Genomic DNA, 27,540 nt, shown 5'->3' with positions numbered 1-27,540 from the left:
TAAATTTCTTCATTTGTTTCTTGGTTCAAAATATATAATCGGATTCAATTATTCTCAGATTAAGGTAATTTTCTAACATTAAGCAACAATTAAGTTCCAAAGTGTTCAATTTTCTCAATCATAAAAACTACACATTGGAACTTATCAGTTGATGGTTGGTCAAAATAATCGTCATCTAGATGTGCCTTATAACTACTTTCTCGTCGACTCGAAGTCGGTCGGAGTATGGATGAGCTCTCCTTGGGTTCCCTTCTGGTGCTCGGTCGGCCAACTGGATGAGGTGCTGGTAACTACCTCCAGGCTTTAGCGAACATATCTCCTGGGGACGAAGGGGGTTCCACCTACGATTACACTCCGACGCTCAAGTCAGTGAGAGCACAAAATATTAATGTATATAGTGAGATATATTGCAAAGATACAAGTTGAGATACTCCATGTGGGTGGTTGTCTATTTATAAGCTTCATAGGCTTGGATTTTTTACTCTAATTCCTCTAGGCATCAATGTGTCACATTATGATAACTTTACATAAAATATGAATATCATGTAATATAACTGGAGCATTTATGTAATATGATAAGGGATATTAGGCAAATAAATTAAGGTTTATGTGATATAATCAAGGAATATTTATTGCGTAATCAGGAATATTGCGTCACCATTTATAGTGTAATCAGGAATACTGCATTTAGCATTTATAACGTAATCAGGAATACTGCGTTTAGCATTTATACCGTGATCTGGACGGACTCTGATTAGCCTCTCGGTCGGTATGGAGACCCAGGTAGCTCAGCTTAATTCCTAGCCATTTATCGGGACGGTACAACTACAATTGTGAGTAATCATTTAAGAGATTTTCTCCACTAGTGTGTATTGAAAGTATGACTAATTTTTATAATATATCAGCACAAACTTTACCTTTAACTTTCATTTTAATCACATTTTTTTATCAAGGAGAAGATTCATATTAACGGAGAAACATGCACAACAATAAATCCAGCTAACCCTTATCTTTTATCTCAAATTGATTATGGAAATATTAAAGATACCAGCTATAAAAGTGTAGTCGTGATTATTGATTATTGATTAAAAGATATGTTAAGATGGCCACAATATAATATTAATGTTAAATGATTTCATACATGATCAGAATTTAAATTGCAGCTCCCATGGTGTGCATCATTTCAATTTTACTTAGTGCAGTTCAAGCGCAGTCGTGAAAGCATTTGAAAAAGGAGTTTCCTTTTCTTTGTTTCTCCAATGGAAACACATTTGATGTGAGCGATAAAGGACCAGTACTCACCAGACTGTGGTTCACATTTTTGACCCAATTCAGGGCAACCATCTATGATCAAATCTTCAAGGGCTCCTAGACGATGCATCTCACTTGGGAGATGCAACAACTAAGGACAGTTAACAATATGGAGCATCTTAAGATGAGTCATTGTGTTAAGCCACTCAGGAAGCTTCTCCAGACAATGACAATTTAAAATTGACAATGTTCTCAAAGTGTTGGAGGCTCCTTGAATCCATTGAGGCAATGTATGTAGCCCACTACAAGAAAAATCGCATTTATCTACGGAAGAAATCCGTAGGTAACAGCAAAAAACCGTAGGTAAATCAACATTACCTATGGAATACCTACGAACAAAAATCCGTATGTAATGTAGGCGTCAGTAATTTACCTACGAATACGGTGTTCGTGGGTAACGGAAACAGCCCCACCAACTGCAGTCCGTAGGTAATGTTAATATACTATATTTTTAAAATTTTAATGAGGAATGTCCATAGAAGCTTTAACCATTCCACCAATAAAGTTTTGTTGTCATATTATGATTATTATTATATTTATGATTATAATTATCAATATTAATATAACTAATAAAATAAAAATTAATAACATTCTTCATATATTTAATATATTATTATTATTATTAAATATTATTAATATTATAATATTGTTAAATATTATAATATTGTTAAATATTATAATATTGTTAAATATTATAATATTGTTAAATATTATAATATTGTTAAATATTATAATATTGTTAAATATTATTAAATATTATTAATATTATAATACTGTTAAATATTATAATACTGTTAAATATTATAAATATTATTAATATTATTAAATATTATTATATTATTATTATTATTAAATAAATATTATTAATATTATTCATATTATTTATATTATTAAATATTATTAATATTATTATCTTATTAATATTATTAAATGTTATTAATATTATTAATATTATTAATGTTATTAATATTATTAAATTTTATTAATATTATTAATTGTTATTAAATGTTATTAATGTTATTAATAATATTATTAATCTTATTAATCTTATTAAATGTTATTAATATTATTAAATAAATGTTATTAATGTTATTAATATTATTAAATGTTATTAATGTTATTAATATTATTAAATGTTATTAATGTTATTAATACCATTAGTAGTACCATTAGTACTATTAAAACTATTAGTACTATTAAAACTATTAATACTATTAATAAAATAGTAATTATATTATTTAAATTTTATTATATTAATATTATTAATTTTATAATATTAATAATATTCAAAAATTAGTTATGGTTTTTATTGTTTATGAATATTAATTATGATTTTATAATTCTTCATATGATATTAATATTTTTAATATTATGTATATAATTATTATGATAATAGTTGGTAGATAATAGAGATCCGTGAGTGATAGTTCGTAGGTAATAGAGATTTGTGGTAATAGTTGGTAGGTAATAGATATCCATAGGTAAAAGTTGGTAGGTAATAAGATTCGTGGATAATAGTTGGTAGGTAATGCTGAATTTACCTACGAATTCAGAATCTGTGAGTATTGTCCGTAGGTAATGTTGTTTGTAGGTAATGTCCGTAGGTAATGCTGAATTTACCTACGAATTTAGATTCGTGGGTAAAAATTCGTAGATAATACTGATTTTTTTAGTAGTGGCCGTGGACATTGCTCAATATACAAATTTTTAATCATCAATCTTTGGATTGGTCTTTCGCTGATCAAGGACAGATTTAGCATCACGCACCTTGTTAGAATCAGAACCTCAAGTTTAGGGAGAAGATGAAGAGGTAAGGACTCTAGGTTCTCACATGATTGAATCATCAAAACTTCAAGGGATGGCAGTTGTGTCTGTGCTCCGCGGAACAAAAACTTCAAATTGTCACAGTATTCAAAAATCAAAGAATGAAGACTGTTCAAGCTTGCAAATTCATCCTATGGGGTTCCTATGGGGTTGGGGGAAGGAGAAAAAACCGATTGCTTGGGTAAGTTGGGAAGTACTGTGTAAACCAAAGGAGGAAGGTGGTTTGGGAATCAGAGATATAAGGAAGTTCAACTATGCTCTTCTGGCTAAATGGAGGTGGCGCTTGATATCTGAAGAGAAAGGGAGGTGGAAGGAGCTGTTAGTTTCCAAGTATGGGGTGGATTTAGAATGCCAGCAAGCACCAATAAAAGTCCAATCCTGGTGGTGAAGAGACCTACATAAAGTGTGCACGGAGGGAGAAGGAGAAGGTTGGTTTAATCAGCAAATTGTATGGAAAGTAGGAAGTGGAGACAAAGTAAGATTTTGGGAGGATGCATGGACCGGTAATAGTAGTCTCAAAACCTTATTTCCTAGGCTCTATTCAATCTCTTTGAACCAGGGCCAAAAGGTGGAAGAGGTTGGCTCTTGGGTAGACTCAGTATGGGAATGGAAACATAGATGGAGAAGAGTTAGATTTGAGTGGGAAAACATGTTGGAATCAGATTTGGCTATGCACTTATCAAGAGTTAGGCTATCAAGGGATCAGGAAGATATACGGGTGTGGGGGTTTGATGATTCGGGGCTATTTTCTGTTAATTCTGCGTATGAATGTATAGCTCATCCGTTAGAAGCTCCCAAAATGATGTGTTCAGTTATCTCTGGAAAATCAAAACCTTCCCCAGTGTGATAACCACAGCGTGGAGAGTTCTTATAGGTAGAATACCTACAAGAGAAAATTTGAGCAGAAGAGGGGTGATCCTGAATACAATTCTCTGTGCTATGTGTGAGTTAAAGGAGGAAACATGTCAACATACATTCATAGAATGTGATGTTGCTCAGAGGGTGTGGGTGTTATGTCTTAGATGGATCGGCATTGTGTCGGTCCAGCAGAATGCCATCTTATCTCATTTTGAAAGTTTTTACCTACCCCAACTTAGTAGTAGACAAAATCTCTTTTGGAAAGGAGTGTGGGCAACTATAGTGGCATGTATATGGGAGCAAAGGAATTCTGTTGTCTTTAGTCAAGGGAAAGTAGATGTGGAGGAGATTGTTCAGAAAGTCCAGCTTAAGTCCTGGCAGTGGCTAAAGCACAGGGGCTCCTCCTTTAGCTATTCTTTTACAGATTGGATGCTGAATCCCCTTATCTGGATTAGAAGTTACAAATAAATGGGGAAGGATGGTGTTTGAGGGGGAGAGGATAAGGGTGTGAGGTCATAAGTCCGCTATGTGGTGTTTAAAGAAGGTTTTTTGGATGCAGGTATTATGATCTTAATTGAACTTAAGCAAAAGTAAAATTGGTTGCTAGGAGGGCTCTGGCGGGCTGAAGGTCAAAAATGGTGAGGGAGGTGAAAGTAAATTGGAAGGCAGGTGATGGAAGAGGGTAGACATTAGGTTTTTGGTGGCCAAGTGATGCTATACTTTGGTGTTGTATTCTGGTACAGTAATGACACATGATAGACACATACATGTGGTACTAATCAAACAAGCATATGTGGTCTACTAGTGGTGATGAGGATTACAAGATGGTGTGAATTTGCAGGAAGAGTAAAACAGACCAAGGAGTAAGGACTGGATGGACGAGAGGGGTTATCTCAGGTAGAGGAAACACAAGTGAAGGTTGAACAGACAATGTGATCAGTGTGATTAGTCTTGGCTTGGAGCCAAGTATGACAGAGTTTGGCTGCAAAGGAGGAGGAGTAACGTACTGAAGGTGATCACCATAGGAAGAAACTTTATGCTGGGAGGGAGCGGAGTGTTCCAAGGCTCTGTAGGATGAAGAAATGAACTACTCTCTTGCAGGGAGGCCAAGGTTTGGTGCAACATATGTGGCTGTTAAAAGAATGGTAAATTTCCAGCGGCAATTACCTTGGCTAGTTGGTTAGGTGCTCTGTGATGGACCAACCTTGTGATGAACTTGTTGGAGTATGGTGGAAGTAGAACATAGAAGATGGTTTGGGTTGCCCAAGAAGACCCTGAATTGGATAGCAACAACCTGTTGTCTGTATAGATAGTAAATGTTGTATATGCTGCTTTGGGCCCCTTGATACCGGGGATTGATTCTGTCTGGTTGCAGGTATTAAACCATGTGAAAGGCCAACACCTTCTGACGAGGACTTATCCATATTAGGTGTTGCAACGGGGCCTAAAGGGGAATTATGTTGTGTATTGATATAATTGACTTGGTGTTGTTTCAACTTGTGAACCTGTTTTGTGAAGTAGTAAAGAAGAATGTCATGTTCATGCAGCAGATGTAGCCGGGTGAATTGGTGTATATTAGGATGGGACATCCTAGGCGGGTTGCGGCTGATGCAAGGTGCTGAGGTTCCCAGGTGTGTTGTGGGGAGGTTGGTTATATTATAGTGGGAAGTATATGCCTGGCAGCGTTTAGAAGGGATGTAGGGGGTTACGGGTTCAAATGTTGCTGCTACCACATGTGTTAGTGGTTGTTGCTCCCTTGATGGCAACTGCTAATGCAGGGTGAACTCAAAAGCTTTGCAAGACTAAAGGAGTGACCATGACACGTATGCAGAAGGAAGAAGCAAGAGGATATGGAATCTTTCTAGTAGTGGAGGTTGGGGGCTGGCTTTTTGGCACATTATGATTCTTGTAAGAAGTAGATTATGTCACTTAGAAAGTTTTGTCACGCTGGAAAGGGATGGGAAGGAAATCACCCTACGCACCCTTCTAGTAGCTGTTGACCACTGCAGTGTGCCCTTATGCTGGTTTATGTGTAGACCATGTACCTGGAATGATACCTCTTTAGCTTAAGCCTCTCTAGTGTTAAGTGATTTTTCAACTCTGCTTTGTAGTGTAGCTCGCTTAATTAGAGATTGACTTGTAAAAGGGTTGGGACACCCCCTAAATGTCCCTATCTATTCTATTAATTTATTGCTGATAAAAAAAAATTCATCCTCTGACAACATAGACTGTTTTGTGGTTATATACAATTTTCGGAGGCTGATTAACATCCCTAATCGTTTAGGCAATGTTTCAAGGCCCAAGCATCTTCTTAAATACAAAATTTGTAAGTTTTGGAGTTTGCAAAAAGAATTAGGAAGTCTTTTTATGCTGCAATTATTATCAAGACTGAGAGCTCGCAGATGCTCCAATTTAGCAATTGAATTAGGAAATGTCTCAAAAGAGGAATCACTTAAATCTAAATGACGTAAGTATTTGTATCTTTTTATCCATGTTTCCAAAAGATATTCACTGCCAACACCCACTCCATCAACGGGAAATATTATAGTTCTCACACCTCTGAACTTGGGGAACAAAGTATGGCTTAGTGAGTCATTTTCAACAACTGATATATGCCTTATTTGCTCAGGTATTTTGTGAGTGTGGGAGTTCACCATTAGAAACTCCTCTTTCGCAACATACAGCGAAAGATCATGTACCAAATCATGTAGTTTAAAATAGTAATGTGTGCCAAAGTCCAAAAAGTCCTCCAGAAATGATCTTGAATATAACTCATATATATATAGTTTTCCAACATTCTCTATCTGCTGACTTCCAAATGCTGATCGAAGTAATCCAAGTGTGACCCAAAAGTTAGCCATTTCAGCACTGGTAAAGGCAAAATCTTTAGGATAAAGAGAAAAGAAAGCAAAACAGTGCCTCAAATAGGATGGCATTTGATCATAGCTCAACTTTAAGGAAGGTAAAATGTCATCTTTCTGTTGTTTTAGGTTCAACAGCTCATGATCTCTCATAATTTCCCATCTTTCTAAATCAAATACTGAGAACAGGGAACTTCCTGAAGTTTTCAGTGCTAGTTGAACCCCTCCGCACTTCTTCACTATTTCTTTTCCAATTTCCACTAGATTTGGGTGTTCTTTTTCTTCACCTTCCCTAAATGGCCATTTGAGAAACATAGATAAGCAATTCTCCGCAGAAAGACCTTCTAAAACATACGAGGGAACAGTGCCCATCATGGAAGCAATTGAGTGACTCCGTGTTGTCACTATGATTTTGCTTCCAATTGCACCAACTTTAATTAAATCTTTCAACTCTATCCATTTTGAACGATTCTCATTCCATACATCATCCAAGACTAGTAGATACTTCTGGTAAGAAAGTTTATGTCTAAGACGACTTTGTAACTGCTCAATATCTAAATTGTTAATGCTTTCTTGAGGAACAGCAGAAATGATTGGATCAGAAGCAGAGTTGATGATTTTAACAATTATCTGTCTTATGTCAAAGTCATCAGAAATACACACCCACATCTTCAACGGGAAAAGATCATCCATTCTCTTATCATTGAACACCAACTTTGCTAGTGTGGTCTTTCCCAACCCTCCAATACCCACTATGGGAATAACACAAACACTTTGATCTCCATAACCATCACCGTGAAGGTGAGGTTGCATCAAAAGCTTCATAATTTCTTCCCTATTCTTCTCCCTTCCTATAACCCGTGAAGCATCAACATGAGAATAAGTCATTTCTCTCCTTTGCAGACAGCTTTGATCAATATCAATCTTCTCAAGACCAAACTTGCTCCCATCAGCTGCTATCTTATCCAATCTACGCCTAACATTTTTTATTTGCCTAGCCATCCTAAAACGGAAAACAAGAGAATTAGATGAAGAAAAGAAGTGGTCTACCTTCATCCTGGTGCTGCCTGAAGCTTTGAGAACTTGTTTTCTCAGGCTTTGGCTCTCAAATCCATCCAACAAATCTTCCGGATCTAGGCATACGTTTTGAATCTGCCTGAGCCATTCACGCAACCCATGCTTCTTCTCCTTCTTCTCCTCAGCATCCAACAGCAGGCCTTTTACAATTAACAAGGTGTCTCTCAGACCTTGCACATCCTCGTATAGATCAAAGGCTCGAGAAACTTCTTCATAAAGATTAGATGCAAGCTTCCCTAGCAGTGATTCAGCAATTTCGAAGACAAAATATTCGGCCATGTTCTTGGTGAAAGAGCACAAAGTAGTTGTTATATTGTGTTTGTGGGGATTGGCCTTCCATGTCCATTATACCCGTACAGTCTTGTGACAGGTCAACAAATAGAGCTTAAGTCTCTCTTAGTCAATTTTCACTGTTTAAGGTTAAATGTTACTTTTAGTTGTTTATCTTTTGGTGTTAAGTCAACGGATTGAGTTTAAGCCTAAAGTATTTCATATCTTCTACAAGGTTTATTTTTTAATGTTTTAATTAAAACGTTAAATAGATTAAGAGAGTTTTAAAATAAGTTGGTGACTCTCCTTTTTTAATATACTATCCATTTTAAATCCAGCAATTATTAATTTAATAGTCTTTTTTAGAGTGATGCAACCATAGTTATTTTATAGATTTTTCTTCGAATTTGATGTTCTGTTATTCCATCAATATTCCATTCTGTAACGCCATTTCCATCAAAGGTGGAGGGATGTTCTAATTGATTGCTATAATCGAGTTGACTATGAATATTCAAATATTTTGAATGTCTTTTATATCTATTTTTCATTTTTCTCTATGCATTTCAAAAGAGAGTTGTTACCTCCTTGTTTTCCATATTTGGGAATTTTATTTCTTCTAAAGCTGGGATTTTACAGCAACTTTGTTGGTCAAAGTTCTCCATATTTTTTTTTCATCGATTTTTATGACATTTAGATTTTATTTGTCTAACCAGTTTCTTCAAACCATCTAAAATAAAGAATATTTTCTTGAACTGATTCTAAAAATGTGTAGTATTCTTTCCTGTAATTATGAAGTTCTTCTTGAGAATAGGTCTTCAAAAACCAGTATCTTTTTTCTTTATTTTCATGTAGGAAAATTCTTTTTCTTAAGTAGTCTTTATTTATCTCAAAAAATTTAATCATATTTAACTTACTAATGTTGGATTTAGTAGGAGAATCTTGAGATTTGTTGTATTATATTGTGTTATAACAAGGGACAACCTCTCTATGGAGATCGAAAGATCGGATGCCCGATTATATCCATGACCTATCGGCCTCTCGGCAAAAAAGATCCACGTCACGTCTCAAGTTAAATACATTAATCCCAATTAGGAGTAACAAAGCATGATTATGCACTTATTGGGCCTACCTTAATCGTTATGACTGGACAAGGCTCACTAGAATAGTATAAATAAGAGGGGACTCCCGTGATGAAAGGTAATGTTATTCTAAATCCTAAACTAGATCATTTAAATTGACCTCATCTGACTTAAGCGTCGAAGTGCCTTTGCAGGTACCCCCTCTCGAATATCCAAGAAGAGCGATCGAAATCGAAGAGAAGACAGGAGGAATTCAATAAGGGACATTCGGCCTTGGATAAATTGTAAGAACATTTTGGCACCCACCGTGGGGCCGAATAAAAACCTATCGAACAACTGCATGGTAACCACCTGGAGCATGATGGGAAACGATAGGGAAAACGGAAAACCGACTGCGGATCCGATAACCATGATGTCAGCAATGAGGAAAGAACTTGAGAACTTGAAACAGAAAAATGAAAAGGAGATAGCCGACCTGAAGGCTGAGAATGAAATCATGAGGAGAAAACTAGACCTTGGACACACCCCGACAGGCCAAGAGGATTCAAGAAATCGTGAGCATTCGAAAAGCAAAACGTTGACACGAATGGAAGGAGAGAATAACACACATCACCACACGATGCACACCGACTCGAATGGAGCGGTAGGGATGTCTTCCTGCTGACACCCCTTCATGGAATCAATCATGCAATAGTAACTCTTCCGCCCAGCTGAAAGAGTCCAGCAATTGACAAGTACGATGGCAGTGTTGATCCGGATGAGCATGTAGACGTGTACATCACTCAAGTCACCTTGTATACGACAAACAACGTCCTTCTTTGTCGCGTCTTTCCCAGTTCGTTGAAGGGGGTTGCCTTGAACTACTTCACTTGTTTACCCCCTTCACGATTGATTGTTTTGACACGCTAGTGTCAAAATTCTCTCAGTTCGCCACAAGCAAAACACATCACCTGACCTCCCTTGCCTTAGTAAACATCAAGCAAGGAAGGTTCAAGACACTCTGATCCTTCATGGAGAGATTCGAAAAGGTAGCCCTTAGTATTCGAGACTTGAGCCTAGAGGTGGCCTTACATCAGTTGGTAATTGCATTGAAGTCGGGACCACTATCTGATAGCTTGTGAAAAACACCAGCCAGAAGCATGGACGAGCTAAGATAGAGGGCGACAAAGTTTATGTAGCTGGAAGAGCTTCGAGAGTTCAAAACGAAGGTAAGTGAAGATGCAAGAACCTGACGGGTAGAGGAGGCACAACGACCCATGCGGCCTCCCAAAAGACCAAGGGAATTCCCAAAGCAGACTAGATTCCTCCAATACACACCCCTAACGATTGAAAGGTTGAGAGTCCTGGACGAGGCCCTAAACATCGACTTAATACCACCTTTCAAAAGAACACCAATCCCCCCAATGCAGACCAAACCCGACATTGTCGGTATCCTCGAAATCACGGTCATACCACCGAAGAGTGCGCCGCACTAAAGGATAAAATAGAAGAGTTGGTGAGGTTGACCACTTGAGGCACTTTTGTGCAGAAGGATGGTAGAGAAGAAGAAAAGTATGAGGGGCGGGAGGTCAAGACCCATAAGAGAAATTATCGGCCAAGATCGTAAAATTGCAAGAACATATTGCGAGGAGAAATTAACTTTATTACTTCTTACTTTCACAATGAATTAATTATTAGATGCATTTTAAAATAAAGACCTTAATTTAAAATATTTCAAAATTATGAGAATTAAATATTATCAGTTATAACTAAAACTAAAATTACACATAAAATATACGTACATAAAAGTTAAAACAAAATAAATCAGATTTTTTGAAGTATGAGCTCGTAATAAAAAAAACTAGGAATTATATAAACCAACTACCATCAATCATAAAAAAATACGCAAATATTGTTGAAATATTTATTATCCAAGATTAGTTGTTGAAATACTTAGTATCCAAGGTTATTTTGCTGAGTTTTTAAAATACATTTTTGAAACTTTAGAAAACTTATTTGTAATGTAAAGTTACACTTTCAAAATTTTAGAGAATTTAGTTATAAAATATATTAAAACTATATAGTTTTTAATTATTTATTTATAAATACATTTAATTATATTTATTTATTGAAGTTTAAAAAATCTAGAGAGTTTTATTGAGGTTCTACAATAAATCTTTGGAATTTAACGAATGTTAAAAAGATCTTCGTTATTTTGCTAAGTTTTAAAATAAACCTTTGGAATTCAACGAATGTTAAAAAGGTTGAAGATAGCTGGAGTCTCTACTCAACTTGCTTAAAGAGTGTGTTTAACGAAGAAAATCTTTTTTTAAAAATGGTGTTTTGTATTCATGGTATATATTAGGTTAGAGGTTGTTTAAATTTTCCTTTTGCACTGTGATCTATCTCTTACTTTTATAACCAAGGTGATGAACTCGAGCTCAAGCAAAAGGATGGTTTACAAAGTTTTATCAAAAGTTGTTTTAAGTTTTTCAAAACTAGCTTACTGATCACGAAATTAATCTATTTTTTTTTCAAAACAATAGATTCTTTTATGCACTAGAACAAAAATGTTAAGTTCTTTTAAAAGCAAAAATTACTAAGTTTTTTTGGAAGCTCTATGTTTAAGATCAAAGTCATTTTGTGGCTAAATATGACCGTTACAGCTGACCTGGAAGTGGTTAGATAACCACCAGCTACTTTTTCGAAAAGCAATTTGTTCATTTAAATTTCAATCTGTTATTTTGATAACAACTTTCTAACTGTTTTCTGAAATTCTTTCATGTTAATGTTGTTGAGAAAATTACGTTGTACACACAGTTTCAAAAGCTTTCAGTAATTGTTTTGAGATCTTTCCTTTGTTTTTTGAAAAGTTCTCTCAAAAACTTCAAGTGTCCTTGTGTTAGTGCTTCTTGGAGAAGAGTTTTCAGATTTTGTCATAGTTCAACATCAAGGGTGATCTGTTTCTGGGTTCTTGTATTCCCAACTCAAGTTTTTTCATTCCTATTTTTCTTCTTGTGTAAGGGTGTTTGTATTGCACTTCTTGATAGGGTTTCTAAGAGTGTGGGTGGTGCTGAAATAGGGTTTTTCAGCATTGTTTTGTCTTTGTTCTTGAAGGGTTCAAGAACCAAGAGGTTTGTGTAAAGATTTGATTTGGTTTAGTGAAAATCACCTTGGTGTAAGGTTAAATTGGACGTAGCTCTTATTGAGTGAACCAGTATAAATCTGTGTGTGCCTCTATCTCTTCTTGATAACTGAAATAATTGATATACTCTTCTAGAAAGAATCTGTTTATTTAAAATTGAATCTATTGTTTCTAGATTGCTTCATAAAGTGTTCTTTAAGATTGTATGAAATTCTTGTGTGCTTAAGAAATCATTAAACCAGTGGATACTAGCTAGTTGAAGCAAGTAATAAAATCTTCTAAATAATTGATTTCAAAATTCAAATTCTTTTCAATAACAGTTTCTATAAATTTGAGATTGAACTCCTTGTTTTTTGAATCTTTGACAATCACTTCTGCAAGTGTTGCTTAAAACTTTGCTCATAATCTGTTTGGTGTAAGGTTGAAAATTTAACACATTGATTCTGAAACTAATTTGTTTATTTAATTTTATGAAAGTGCATGTATAATTAGAAAAATAAATTTGTTTTGTTATGAATCAATCTGTTCTTTTTGTAAGTTTTTCTAAAAAACAGGTTTCTTGCCAAAATTTTATAAGCTCAATTCACCCCCTCTTGAACTTGACACTAATAAACCCAACAAAAAAAAGTCTTTGTTATTTTTCTTAGGTTTTAAAAATAAACCTTTGGAATTTAACGAAGGTTAAAAAAACATTCGTTATTTTGCTGAGGTTTTAAAATAACCTTTGGAACTTAACGAATGATAAAAAAAACCTTCATTAATTAAATAAATTCCTAGGGTTATATTAACCTTGGGTAAAACCTTTTTTTTTCTTGTAGTGAATCATAAAAAATATGCAAATATTGTTGAAATACTCATCATCCAAGATTAGTTGTTGAAATACTTATTATCCAACGTTATTTTGCTAAATTTTTAAAATAAACTTTTGAAACTTTAAAAAACTTATTTGTAATGTAAAGTTACACTTTCAAAATTTTATAGAGATTTTAGAATAATCCTTTGGAATTTAATTAAAATTATAAAACCTCTGTTATTTTGTTGAGGTTTTAAAATAAAAATTTGGAATTTAACAAATGTTAAAAAAACTCCATTATTTTGCTAAGCTTTTAAAATAAATCTTTAAAAATTTAACGATGGTTAAAAAAACCTCCATTATTTTGTTGAGCTTTTAGAGTAACCTTTGGAACTTCACAAGGTTAAAAAAAATCGTTAATTAAATCAATTTTTAGGGTTATATTAACTTCTGCTAAATAACCCCCATTAAAACATTTTTTTCTTGTAGTAATAGTTGACGATTGGTCAAAATAATCGTCGTCTAAGTATACCTTATAACTACGGTTGTGAGTGATCATCTATCGTCTAAGAGCTTTTCTGCACATGTTTGTATTGAAAATATAACTAATTTTTATAATATACCTTTAACTTTAATTTTAATCACATTTTATCAAGAAGCAGATTAAGGATACGGAGAGACATGCACAACAAAAAATCCAACTAACCCATATCTTTTATCTCAAATTGATTATTGAAATATTCAAGATACCAGCTATAAAAGTGTAAAGATCTGTTAAGATAGCCACAAAATAATATTAATGTTAGATGATTTCATACATGATCAGATTTTAAAGTGCAGCTCCCATGGTGTGCATCATTTCAATTTTACTAAGTGTATTTCAAGCGCAGTCGTGAAAGCATTTGAAAAAGAAGTTTCCTTTTTCTTGTTTCTCCAATGGAAACACATTTGATGTGAGAGATAAAGGACCAGTACTCACCAGACTGTGGTTCACATTTTCGACCCAATTCAGGGCAACCATCTATGATCAAATCTTCAAGGGCTCGTAGACGATGCATCTCACTTGGAAGATGCAACAACTGAGGACAGTTAACAATATGGAGCATCTTAAGATCAGTCATTGTGTTAAGCCACTCAGGAAGCTTCTCAAGACAATGAAAATTTGAAATTAACAATGTTCTCAAAGTGTTGGAGGCTCCTTGAATCCATTGAGGCAATGTCTGTTGCCGTGCACATTGCTCAATATGCAAATATTTCATCATCAATCTTTGGATTGGTCTTTCGCTGTTGAAGGACAGGTTTAGCATCACGCACCTTGTTACAATCAGAACCTCAAGTTTAGGGAGAAGATGAAGAGGTAAGGACTCCAGGTTCCCACATGATTGAATGGTCAAAACTTCAAGGGATGGGAGTTGTGCCTGTGCTCCTCGGAACAAAAACTTCAAATTGTCACAGTAGTCAAAAATCAAAGTATGAAGACTGTTCATGCTTGCAAATTCATCCTCTGACAAAGTAGACTGTTTTGTGGTTATATACAATTTTCGGAGGCTGACTAACATTCCTAACCGTTTAGGCAATGTTTCAAGGCCCAAGCATCCTCTTAAAGACAACATTTGTAAGTTTTGGAGTTTGCAAAAAGAATTAGGAAGTCTTTTTATTCTGCAATTATTATCAAGACTGAGAGCTCGCAGATGCTCTAATTTAGCAATTGAATTAGGAAGTGTCTCAAAAGAGGAATCACTTAAATCTAAATGACGTAAGTATTTGTATCTTTTTATCCATGTTTCCAAAAGATATTCACTGCCAACACCCACTCCATCAACGGGAAATATTATAGTTCTCACACCTCTGAACTTGGGGAACAAAGTATGGCTTAGTGAGTCATTTTCAACAACTGATATATGCCTTATTTGCTCAGGTATTTTGTGAGTGTGGGAGTTCACCATTAGAAACTCCTCTTTCGCAACATACAGCGAAAGATCATGTACCAAATCATGTAGTTTAAAATAGTAGTGTGTGCCAAAGTCCTCCAGAAATGATCTTGAATATAATTCATATATATATAGTTTTCCTACATTCTCTATCTTCTGACTTCCAAATGGTGATCCAAGTAATCCAAGTGTGACCCAAAAGTTAGCCATTTCAGCACTGGTAAAGTCAAAATCTTTAGGATAAAGAGAAAAGAAAGCAAAACAGTGCCTCAAATAGGATGGCATTTGATCATAGCTCAACTTTAGGGAAGGTAAAATGTCATCTTTCTGTTGTTTTAGGTTCCATAGCTCATGGTCTCTCATAATTTCCCATCTTTCTAAATCAAAAACTGAGAACAGGGAACTTCCTGAAGTTTTCAGTGCTAGTGGAACCCCTCCGCACTTTTTTACTATTTCTTTTCCAATTTCCACTAGGTTTGGGTGTTCTTTTTCTTCACCTTCCCTAAATGCCCATTTGAGAAACAGAGATAAGCAATTCTCCGCAGAAAGACCTTCTAAAACATACGAGGGGATAGTCCCCATCATGTAAGCAACTGAGAGACTCCGTGTTGTCACTATGATTTTGCTTCCAATTGCACCAACTTTAATTAAATCTTTCAACTCTATCCATTTTGCACGATCCTCATTCCATACATCATCCAAGACTAGTAGATACTTCTGGGAAGAAAGTTTGTGTCTCAGACGACTTTGTAACTGCTCAATATCTAAATTGTCAATGCTTTCTTGGGGAACAACAGAAATGGTTGGATCAGAAGCAGAGTTGATGATTTTAACAATTATCTGTCTTATGTCAAAGTCATCAGAAATACACACCCACATCTTCAACGGGAAAAGATCATCCATTCTCTTATCATTGAACACCAACTTTGCTAGTGTGGTCTTTCCCAACCCTCCAATACCTACTATGGGAATAACACAAACACTTTGATCTCCATAACCATCACCATGAAGGTGAGGTTGCATCAAAAGCTTCATAATTTCTTCCCTATTCTTCTCCCTTCCTATAACCCTTGAAGCATCAAGATGAGAGTAAGTCATTTCTCTCCTTTGCAGACGGCTGTGATCAATATCAATCCTCTCAAGACCAAACTTGCTCCCATCAGCTGCTATCTTATCCAATCTACGCCTAACATTTTTTATTTGCCTAGCCATCCTAAAACGGAAAACAAGAGAATTAGATGAAGAAAAGAAGTGGTCTACCTTCATCCTTGTGCTGCCTGAAGCTTTGAGAACTTGTTTTCTCAGGCTTTGGCTCTCAAATCCATCCAACACATCTTCAGCATCTAGGCAAACGTTTTGAATATGCCTGAGCCATTCACGCAACCCATGCTTCTTCTCCTTCTTCTCCTCAGCATCCAACAGCACGCCTTTTACAATTAACAGGGTGTCTCTCAGACCTTGCACATCCTCATACAGATCAAAGGCTCGAGAAACTTCTTCATAAAGATTAGATGCAAGCTTCCCTAGCAGTGATTCAGCAATTTCGAAGACAAAATATTCGGCCATGTTCTTGGTGAAAGAGCACAAAGTAGTTGTTATATTGTGTTTGTGGGGATTGGCCTTCCATGTCCATTATACCCGTACAGTCTTGTGACAGGTCACGAAATAGAGCTTAAGTCTCTCTGAGTCAATTTTCACTGTTTAAGGTTAAATGTTACTTTTGGTTGTTTATCTTTTGGTGTTAAGTCAACGGATTGAGTTTAAGTCTGAAGTATTTCATATCTTTTGCAAGGTTTATTTTTGAATGTTTTAATTAAAACATTAAATAGATTAAGAGTGGTGTAAGTTGATTTTTTTATGGTTCCATTTTATGGGGACACTCTACTTAGAGTTGGGATTTTAGCAATTTTATAGTGAAATCTAAGGAAGATTCTCATTGAACACGAACTTAACCAAATGGTTAAGTAAGTGTACCGGCCAGTATTCGGGACCACTAGTAATGTGGGGCCACGTAAGCGGGGTCTCACAAGCGGCGTGGGTCAGTGCCTCCCGAGGCACGTGCGCCAAGGAACCAAAGAGTGGTCAGACATCGGTCATCAGGATGTACTGACGTGCCACTAGGCAGTGTGGAGAGGTCGGACATCGGGGACTCGAACAGCAGAGCTGGGCCACGAGAGGTGGATCCCAGACCACACACCAGTTATCAGTAGGGGAGAAGCCTAGGTCACGAGAGTCCATGTGTGTGGAGTTGATGACGCGTTTAGGCGTAACACAAGTATAGAGCACTGGAAAGGATACAACCTGTGAGGGTCACGTTCCAGCAGTGAGCTGCATGCATGGCACGTGAACAGCTAGGGCACTACCAAGACGTGTGACCACAGAGATCAGGTGCACAAGGAGGCATCCAGGTGGTCATCTTGTCAGAGGTTGCACTCCAGTTAGGGAACCCCACGCGCTAGGTTATCCTAAGAGTGGGTAGTTGTGGCGTTGGGGCCCACCCCCTCAGGAAACCTATTTCGGGTAATGGAAACAGTGGAAACCCTAGTTTTCAATCTATATAAAGGGAAGTAACAAACTTGGCAAGGTACGTTATTCATTTGCGCCACTTAACACACACAGTTACAGTTTTACGTAAAGAGTTTTGGTGTTCCCTAGCCCTAAGATTGGCTTGAGCGTTGGAGTGCAAATGGCCTCTAGGGCGCCCTTTGTCTTTGTTTTTTCAGGCATTCAACCAAAGGGAAAGCACGTGCGAGCGCAAGGATTCTGGACGTGAGAGTGACGTAGACGCACGAAGACGAATTTGGTCAACCGGAAGGAACAGTAAATATGAATGTTCACTTCACAAAGACAATGATGAAAATCAACACTAAGTAATCGATGAAATGCAATGTAGAATGGAAATAGCAATACGGTAAACATTAATGGTGGTCATGGCCAAACCAAATGATGAATCAAAAGCATATAACAAAAGCAAAAACCAAGAGTAAGAATTTAAGATAAAGACATTTATGAAATGGAAATGAAATGAAAAGAGTGGAAAAAGAGTAGCTTATGGAGTGATTGTGAGAGGGATTCACGCCACTTAGGGTGTGATAGCCACCAAGATGAGTGAAGGGCCGCCACTTGAGAGTCTCACACCACTCAAGATAAGACCTAGCTAAGAGGATTCAAACCTCACACAATTTGTGCAGAGTAACTTTTCTCTTCAAAATTAACATGTGATACATGGAGTAAGGCACCCTATTTATAGGAATGGGTTCCTTGGTGTTCAAGAAGGGCAAGGGTAGGATGGGAAATAAGGGAGGGGCAGCCTAGGAGGGTTGACTAAGGTCAAATCCTAATTATAAGTGTCTTGTCTTGAAAATGTGGGCTTGGATCAAGCCCATTTCGCTATGAGCACTCCTATTTTTGCTAAAAGCGTCTATTCTATCATATCCTGCTATTTAGACCTTTAAAGAGAGCCCAAATTATTTACAACTTGTTTTATTCTTAAGAAAACCAGAAGGAAGAACATTTAATTCTCTGATTTGTGTCTATTTCCCCCTCTAGTGAGATATGCTAGTTCCTTGGTGAGGTCTTCACTTGATTAATGAGATGACTTCTCATAATATGAGTGGTAATGTACATCCTTGGTCATCTCCTTGTTGGCTTGGTTTGCATCAAAGAGAGTTTTAAAATTCTCAAATTAGTATTTTATGTTTTTAAATAGTTCATTTTAAAATTCTCAAATTAATATTTGTGTTGTTTATAAAACTATTTTGTGTTCATGTTATTGTTGTTTTCTTGACACAAATCAGTTGATTTACTTATTAATGAAGTTCAAATTAAATTTGCTAATAAATGTATTTTGTGAATTTTTTTCATTGATGTTTACCGCTTGAGATTTTAGTCCAATTAACTTGTGCTTTTGAGAATATGAGAAGTCAAGTAATTGAAGTTCTCTTTATCCCTAGCTTTCAATTTACAATATGTGATTTAAGAAATAAAAGTTGGCCTTTTATTTAGTTAAGCGTTTATAAGTATAAAGTCATCTCAAAAGCATAAAAAAAGAATTTGAGATCTCCTTTTTAAGCTAACATGTCCCATGATATGAGAGAATATTAAATAGGATTTATATTTTTTATTTCAATTAATTTTGTAAAAAGGAAACTAAGAGACAAATTTGGATAAAATCCATTAATAGTAATTTTGAATGATATACTCCATCTATGTTTATAATAATAAAGAAAACCATTTAATTTTTTAATATAACTTTAAGTGAATTATTTATTAACTATTATATTTTCTTTTATTGTAACTATTTTTTCTCTTCATATAATTCAAACAAAATTATGAAATTTTAGAAATTAAAAATAACATATCAAATTTTGGGACTACTCTTTTCATAATTACTTGTTTCTTCTTCTAAGTATATGTACTTCCCCCTTTGATTGTTTTTGTAAGTGTGAATTGAGTAACTTTGCTTTAATGTTTTTGCTGGATCTTTGTGTCATTGCAGTTTCCCATAAAACAAATAATGATTGTAAAAATTAGTCACTAATTTCTAGTTGTTGTGGTTAATAACTTGTCTCCACCTTCCAAATCTCAGCTTATCTTAACCCTATGACCCACACTAAACAGATACCAACTTGTTTTCATCCCCCAAAACCACTTGAATTTTTTTTAATCAAATCACCTTATTCGTTTTATTTTCTTTAGATAAAAAACGATTTACAATTTAATATACTGGAACTATAGAGTTTCTATTATCTTCTAATAAATTAAACTATTGTTAAAATACATATTATTCCTCCTTGCAAGTGTCACTAGTGCAAAAAAAAAGAAAAGGATACGCTTTATTTAGTGCGGTTTTTGCTCTACTCGCTTTTGTAAAAAACGCGGTGGCATTTTTGAAATTATTTTGAATAACCGCATTCGTAAATCAAAGCACTTGATTTACGAATGCGGTTATTTGTATAACCGCACTTGTAAATCAAAGTGCTTGATTTACGAATGCGGTTTTACCTTTAACCGCATTCGTAAATCATTTTTTACCTTAAATTTTGAAGCGCGCCACACACAATTTCAAACTTTATTTCTCGTCTTTGCCTTCGTTTCGTGTTCGCACTCTGAGTTCTTCTGCTGCATCTACATTCCATTTGTGCAATGTAAGTTTTTGAACTCTCTTTCTTCCTCTTCATCTTCACAAATATATGCATAAATGTTTTTCGTTTTTCTTATATATGTTTTTTTCCTTGCATTGGTGGTCTCAGAGCACTCTTTCATTGTATTCGTGGTTTCTTGTGGATTTTTTGGTTTGCTCCGTTGCTGCTTCCCTGTCCGCCGTCGCTTCTGCTGCCGCCACCGTTGTTCGCTCCCGTGACTCTTCATCAACGTTGGCTTCACACAAGATTAACGATGTTTTAAAATTTTTTTTTTTTTTTAATGATTTAGCGTATACAAGTGCGGTTAAAGCAAATAACCGCACTTGTAAATGGTATTTATAAATGCGGCTATATAGCCACATTTATATTTCTTGATTTACAATTGCGTGTTGATCAAATGCGGTTGTAAAATCACATTTATAAATTCGAAATAGCCGCATTTGTTTTATGTTTATGCACTAGTGTGTAATTGCCATCTTGCTAACCTTCAATTGTTTGGTGAACTGATGTTCACATACTTAATCAAATTTAAAGATATGCGTCCACTAGTGCAGATAAGTTAAACAAATGCGGCTATTTTAAATTTACAAATGCGGTCATAGAACCGCATTTGATCAACACGCATTTGTAAATCTGGAATTTACAAATGCGGTCCTATGACCGCATTCATAAATCACATTTACAAATGCGGTCATTTTAGGTAACCGCATTTGTATATTATTCTGAATTAGGGAGTGGGTTTGGGGTTTAGGATTTATGAATGCGGTCTTGGTAAAAACCGCATTCATAAATCACTATTTACAAATGCGGTCATTTACTAAGACCGCATTTGTAAATGCGAATTCACTATTTACAAATGCGGTCTTGGTAAATGACCGCATTTGTAAATAGTGTTTTTTTTTTTTTGGTACATCCTGTTTTGTGCAGAAACCATATATTTAAATAACCTGCATAATGATTAAACCCAGCCAGACAAATACAAAAATGTAGTAACCAATTGAAATCATCAAAATGTACATTTACAAGTGATCAAATTACATATAATAAAACCACTAATGTTGTTTACGTATGCTAGAGTTATAAAAATTAATGAAGTATGTGGACCAAGAATCTCTAACATATGAAATGCCTTCCTCACTCATTGGTGTTTCTTCTGTGAATAACTGCATTGCAAAGTTGACATAAATTAGTTTCTAGATATATATATGTTCAAGAATTATAAAAATGATTTAACATATACCTCCTTCCAACCAGTTTTAACACCTAGTCTTATAATGGTAATCATCCATTGCATAATGTAATAGCCACACTCATAGCTTCCTGGTTGTTTATTACACTATATAATTCAATAAAAAGTAATATGTTAGTATATTGATAAACAATGATAATAGAGAAAGAAAAAAATTACAAACCTTTACTCTTATGTAGTTCAAATTATTTGAACTGGATCGACCTTTTAGGATGTTATATCCACGCCATGAACTGGTTAATACAAAAAACCTCGTTAGTAGATGGTTAATTAGTAACATATACAAAGTTAAGTTCATACTATACTTACGTATCAATGATATCCTTAAATTTTGTGGGCATCTTCTTGTGTAGGGAACAGAACCACACAGCAGTCTTATCAACCATTGATAAGACAAGTAACTGCCAATGATGCCTATATGATCATTGAAAAGAGTTAGTAAATATTTAAAACATGAAATAATAATAATTGATGACATATAATTAAACTTACTCATTAATGTAAGGGCATAAATAAATTTGTTTTCCCTCTTTTTCCAGGATGTTAGTGATGTATGCTTGAGTCTCAGTTGAGTTTGGTCCAACGGGATTAGTATATGCAGGATCTACGAATCCATACATATTTTCCTTCCCCTCAGTGATACAGACTCTATGCAAAAACCTACAAGTTTTTAGTTAAAGCATAATCAATAATAATTTAACATAAAGTAAATTGAATAATAGGTAAAGATACTTACATCATAAAAAATTGAATTATACTTATATTGAGCTCCTGGTTCCCAGATATAAATTCTGATAAATCTGTGTTGTAAATCATCAGTGGCAGTTCAGTGTTGATTTGAAAAAATGTATTATCCCACGGAACTGGAAAAGGATCATTGCCAATCTGACTAGCAATGAGACGTAGGGAAGCCATAGGATCGTCAACTGGAACCTCACGCTTCTTTTTCGGAGTTGGTGGCTGAAAAGGTTCCTACAAGATAAACAACATTTGTATTAAATTATATGTAATATATAAATATAAATAAAAATAATATAATGAAACGAAATTATTACATGAGGTTCGGGCATAGATCGAATGAGCTCTCTGGGCCAGGCAACGAATGTCTGAAATGCATCGGCCACAGTGGTTACCTCATCTGAAGGTAGTGGAACACGAGCATCAGGAAATCGTACTTTTTCAACAGTTACCTTCGCCACATCAGGGGAGAGAGGAACGCTATGTAAGGTGGTGGCGTTTTTATAGACTTTTCCAAGTGCCACCACCCGAGGAAGTTTGCCGCCCACTACCAGTAGCTCACAATCCTCTGTCTGCCCATTGATATCATCCCCTGATGTTGGAGGAGCCGCACAACTCCCCTTTGTGCTCTTGGGAGTGGGACTAACAAGGGGTTCAATCGGCTCAGCACAAACTTGTTGCGATAGAAACTCTTGTCGCATTCGATCATTCTCCTTTTTCATCTCCAGCCACATCAAATCAGTCTCCTTTCTCATCTCCTCCATTATTTCTTCACGTAACTTAGTCTTCATTTGAGTTTCCTTCTTGGAGGAGGAGGATGGCTGTCGTTCTGAAACTCCAAAAAAAAGTTTAATTCCGACCCCTTGTCCAGCGGCACGAACACGACCAGAGTGTTCAGGTCGTCCAATTGCTTCAACCAGGATATCGTGACGACCTTCAGCAACAAATGTACCGTCGGATTCCAAGGAATCCTGCAAGAGTACACAAAAATCATATTTTCAATCATTAATATAATTAATGCTTTAAAAAAATTGAAAATAACAAAAATAACTTACAATTTTTTCGATTATAACCCCGGATTGCTCGGAACTTGGTGCACCAGACTTTTTAATTCGGGCCCTCTTCCATTTTTCATGGCGAAAAGGTGGTGGAGGAGAAGTGACCCCTGTTTCCACATTCTCAGAATACGTCCCCTGTTGAGATTTCTCCTTTTCCACCATCAGTGTTTGCTCAAGTTTTCTATACCCCGAACGAGACATAACGTGCGGGGTAAGATTCTTCAAAGCTATCTCTTGAGCTTTCTTCCGACGATCCTGTCATAATTGAAATAAACAAACTGAAGTAAATAAGATAAACTTATTAATGTTATATAAACAAAAAAGTTACTTCACTTACCATCCAAGCCTCATTTTCACGGCTTTCTCTAAAAAGACGCCATGTCTCTTCATCAATATGTTGGTACTTTAAACATGGATTTTCGTCTTTAAGGTCGCCAAAAATGTATCTCGATGTCAGTCTTGACTTAAAGGTACGAAATTTAAGTGCGATATTGGATAATATCTTTGATCGAAGCGGTTCCACATCAGGAATGTCAAAGTTTGCCTGCAAAATAACATCATGAAATTAAAATTAATTAATCAATATTAAAAAGAATTATATGATAACAATAATAATGTAAAGCTTACCAGAACATCCTCCCATAGCATGTTCCGATCAACCTCTGAAACCTCATCCCATGAATTAATCAAAATGGAGAGCCTCTCACGAGAAACAACTCCAAGATAGCTCATAAACTCATCTGCCTTAGGACCAAAAGCCACTCCAGTGTTGACGTCAATGTCAACATGTGTCTTCTCACCAGCAGCACGTCTCAATGCAAGACGCTTCAATCTAGTAGGTCCTCTACTACCTCGCCCAGATCGAGGTCTGACTGGAGTCTGGTCGTCATCCATGTCTCTGTTAAAAAAATTAGGTAACAAACATTAGTTAATGTGCATCGAATTAAAATCATATAAAAATAATACATAAAATTATAAATGTTTATTTACATGTTGCATGTGGGTTGAATGTTTATATGTAAATTCCTTCACTGTGGTCTTTACGGGTTGCATGTACATCATCAAGTACATTGTCATCTTTATTAGTTATCATTGGTGTGAATGAACGAGTTTCGCCATATTCAATATCATCTATGGCTTCCCCTTGTTTTTTCCCGTGTAAAACGACATACCAATGTTCTGACGTAGGATCTTTCACATAGAAAACCTGAGATGCTTGTTGAACCATTATAAATGGCTCATCTCGATACCCTATCTTTCGAAAGTCCACTAGTGTGAATCCTGATTCATCAATTTTAACCCCACTTTTATTATCAACCCATTTACACTTGAAAACTGGAACGGAAAACTTAGTGTAGTCAATCTCCCATATCTCTTCTATAAACCCATAGTATGACATTGATCCAAGTACTGGATTTGTATCTTTCGAAGTCGAAAACTGCATTGACTCGGCTTCAAGAGTAACACCAGAATTTTGAACTGTACTCTTTTCATCCAGGGACTTCGTGTAAAATATACAATTATTCACTTCGTACGCTGTACATGAAATGACATCAAACTTCAATCCAGCAGCCAACCAAGTCAAGGTCTCTGATGCCGTTGAATCCTTGAACACCTCATCTTTAAACCAAGGCATGAAAGTTCTATTATGTTCCATCAAGACCCATTTCTCTGCTTGTCTTGGGTTATTTGCCTTCACAATGGCTTTATGAGCTTCTATGTAAGGTACAACTTCATCTGTGTTATTCAATATGTACAAATGTGCTTGCAAGACTTCTGATCGAGATTTGCTTACAATATTCACACCACGTAAACATTTACTTGTAGAACGCCTGTGGTGCCATGAATTAGCTGGAACACCTATTGGATTTGCTTTTGTCATGTACTCTGAACAAAATTCAATACTTTCTTCAGCTATGTACCTTTCAATCATTGAAGCCTCTGGACGATAATGATTTTTCACATAACCTTTCAAAATTTTCATATACCGCTCAACAGGATACATCCATCTTAAGTACACTGGTCCACACAATCTAACCTCTCTTACCAGATGCACCACTAGATGAACCATGATGTCAAAAAAAGACGGAGGAAAAAACATTTCCAATTCACACAAGATAACAACAATTTCATTTTGAAGTTCATCTAGTTTTGAGGGATCAATGACTTTACAACAGATGGAAGAGAAGAATGAGCACAAACGGGTTATGGTGTGTCTAACATTTTTTGGTAAGATCCCACGGATAGCTACCGGCAACAATTGTTGTATCAAGATGTGACAATCATGAGACTTCAACCCAATTAACTTCAAATCTTGCATTGACACTAGACTCTTCACATTTGAGGAATGTCCTTGTGGCACTTTCACACCCTTTAGACATTGACAAAAACTAATTTTTTCATCTTTTGACATTGTGTAACAGGCTGGGGGCAAATATGTACGCTTACCCATTTGTATGGGTGCCAACTCGCCGCGTATGTTCATCTCAATCAAATCTAAACGAGCATTTAGACCATCCTTCGTCTTCCCGTTAATGTTAAGAAGTGTACCAATTAAGCTATCACACACATTCTTCTCAACATGCATTACATCTATACAATGTCTGACTTCTAACCTCGACCAGTACGGAAGATCAAAGAAGATTGATTTCTTCTTCCAAATATTTGTCACAGATGACTTTTTTTTGGACTTGCCGAAGGTGTGGTCTATGTTATTTACCTTTTCGTAAACCTCAACACCGGTTAATGGAGTTGGTGGACCACTACCCTCTTGGTGTCCATTAAAGGCTTTTTTCAACCTCCGGTAAGGATGATGACTTCTAAGAAACCTCCGATGCCGAAGATATACTGTTTTCCTTCCATGTTTCAATTGTTGAGAAGCAGTGTCTTCTTCGCATATTGGACACGCTTTGTGACCCTTAACACTATAACCAGATAAGTTACCATATGCCGGAAAGTCATTGATGGTGCAAAATAACATGGCATGAAGCTTGAAAGTTTCATTAGCAAATCCGTCAAATACTTCGACACCCTGGTCCCACATTAACTTCAAATCTTCAATTAGGGGACTTAGATAAACATCAATATCATTCCCTGGTTGTTTCGGACCGGATATCATCATAGACAACATCATGTATTTTCGCTTCATGCACAATCCAGGAGGTAAGTTGTAAATAACTAGTAATACAGGCCATGAACTGTGATTTGTACTCATATTACCAAACGGATTCATTCCGTCTGTAGCTAAACCAAGTCGGATATTTCTTGATTCTTTACCAAATTCTGGAAAGTCATCATCAAATTTCTTCCATTGAATAGAATCAGCTGGATGTCGGTACATGCCATCGCATTTCCTCTCATCTGCATGCCATCTAAGATTCTTAGCATCGTCTGGGTTTGCAAACAAACGCTTCATCCTTGGAATGATGGGAAGATACCACATAACCTTCATTGGGGGTCCATGCTTTTCCATGTCATCAATAGAATCATCATCTTTTTGTTTCAACTTATAACGTGATAACCCACACCTCGGACAACTTTTCAACAATTCAAAATCTTTCCGGTATAATATACAATCATTAGGACATGCATGTATCTTTTTGAACTCCATACCCATTGGACAAAGAATCTTTTTTGCCTCGTAATTACGATTAGGTAGACTATTTCCCTCTGGAAGCATATCCTTCAACAGCTGGAGCAATTCCGTGAAGCTTTTATCAGTCCATCCGTTTATTGCCTTCAAATTCATCAATCTTAACACCGCCGACAACCGTGTGAAGTTAGTTGATCCAGGATACAAAGGAGTCTCTGCATCTTTTGACATACTTTCATATCCATGCGCTTTTTCAAAACACTCAGCTCCCACATCACGAATCATGTCCTCCAATCGATCATCATCTCCATCATCGTGTACTGCTTCATCCATGGTAGAACCCACATATTCTTCAGTTACGGAAACACGTGGTAAATTTAATAATTCACCATGCCATGTCCAAGTTGTATAAGATCGAAGAAACCCATCACATAGCAGGTGTTCCCTCATGATATTCACATCCAGTATCCTTCCATTCAAACAGTTAACGCACGGACACCTGATCTTTGCTCCATCATGACCACTAATAATCGCGTTACGCTGTGCAAATTGTATAAATTCCTCTACTCCCCTTTCGTACTCATCACTTATACGAACAGCATTAATCCAACTTCGATCCATTATATATTCT

The 27,540-nt window shown here is 35.9% G+C and overlaps 1 protein-coding gene and 1 pseudogene across 1 annotated transcript; both read right to left on the bottom strand.

The window, feature by feature from the left end:
• Positions 1 to 8: 8 nt before the first annotated feature.
• On the bottom strand, positions 9 to 8,270 carry LOC137814045 (putative disease resistance protein RGA3; annotated as a pseudogene).
• Positions 8,271 to 13,893: 5,623 nt separating this feature from the next.
• On the bottom strand, positions 13,894 to 16,744 carry LOC137814044 (putative disease resistance protein RGA3). The gene has a single exon (XM_068616578.1). The coding sequence runs from the start codon at positions 16,692 to 16,694 to the stop codon at positions 14,067 to 14,069; it is 2,628 nt and encodes an 875-aa protein (XP_068472679.1). The 5' UTR covers positions 16,695 to 16,744; the 3' UTR covers positions 13,894 to 14,066.
• Positions 16,745 to 27,540: the final 10,796 nt, after the last annotated feature.

Source organism: Phaseolus vulgaris, chromosome 1, assembly GCF_000499845.2.
Source record: "Phaseolus vulgaris cultivar G19833 chromosome 1, P. vulgaris v2.0, whole genome shotgun sequence".
NCBI lineage: Eukaryota > Viridiplantae > Streptophyta > Magnoliopsida > Fabales > Fabaceae > Phaseolus > Phaseolus vulgaris.
Note: the sequence above shows the minus strand (reverse complement) of the source record. Positions and strands in the feature narration are given on the sequence as shown.

Excerpts from the sequence above, each read along its gene's own strand:
- LOC137814044 (XM_068616578.1), bottom strand. The coding sequence starts at position 16,694 with ATGGCCGAATATTTTGTCTTCGAAATTGCTGAATCACTGCTAGGGAAG.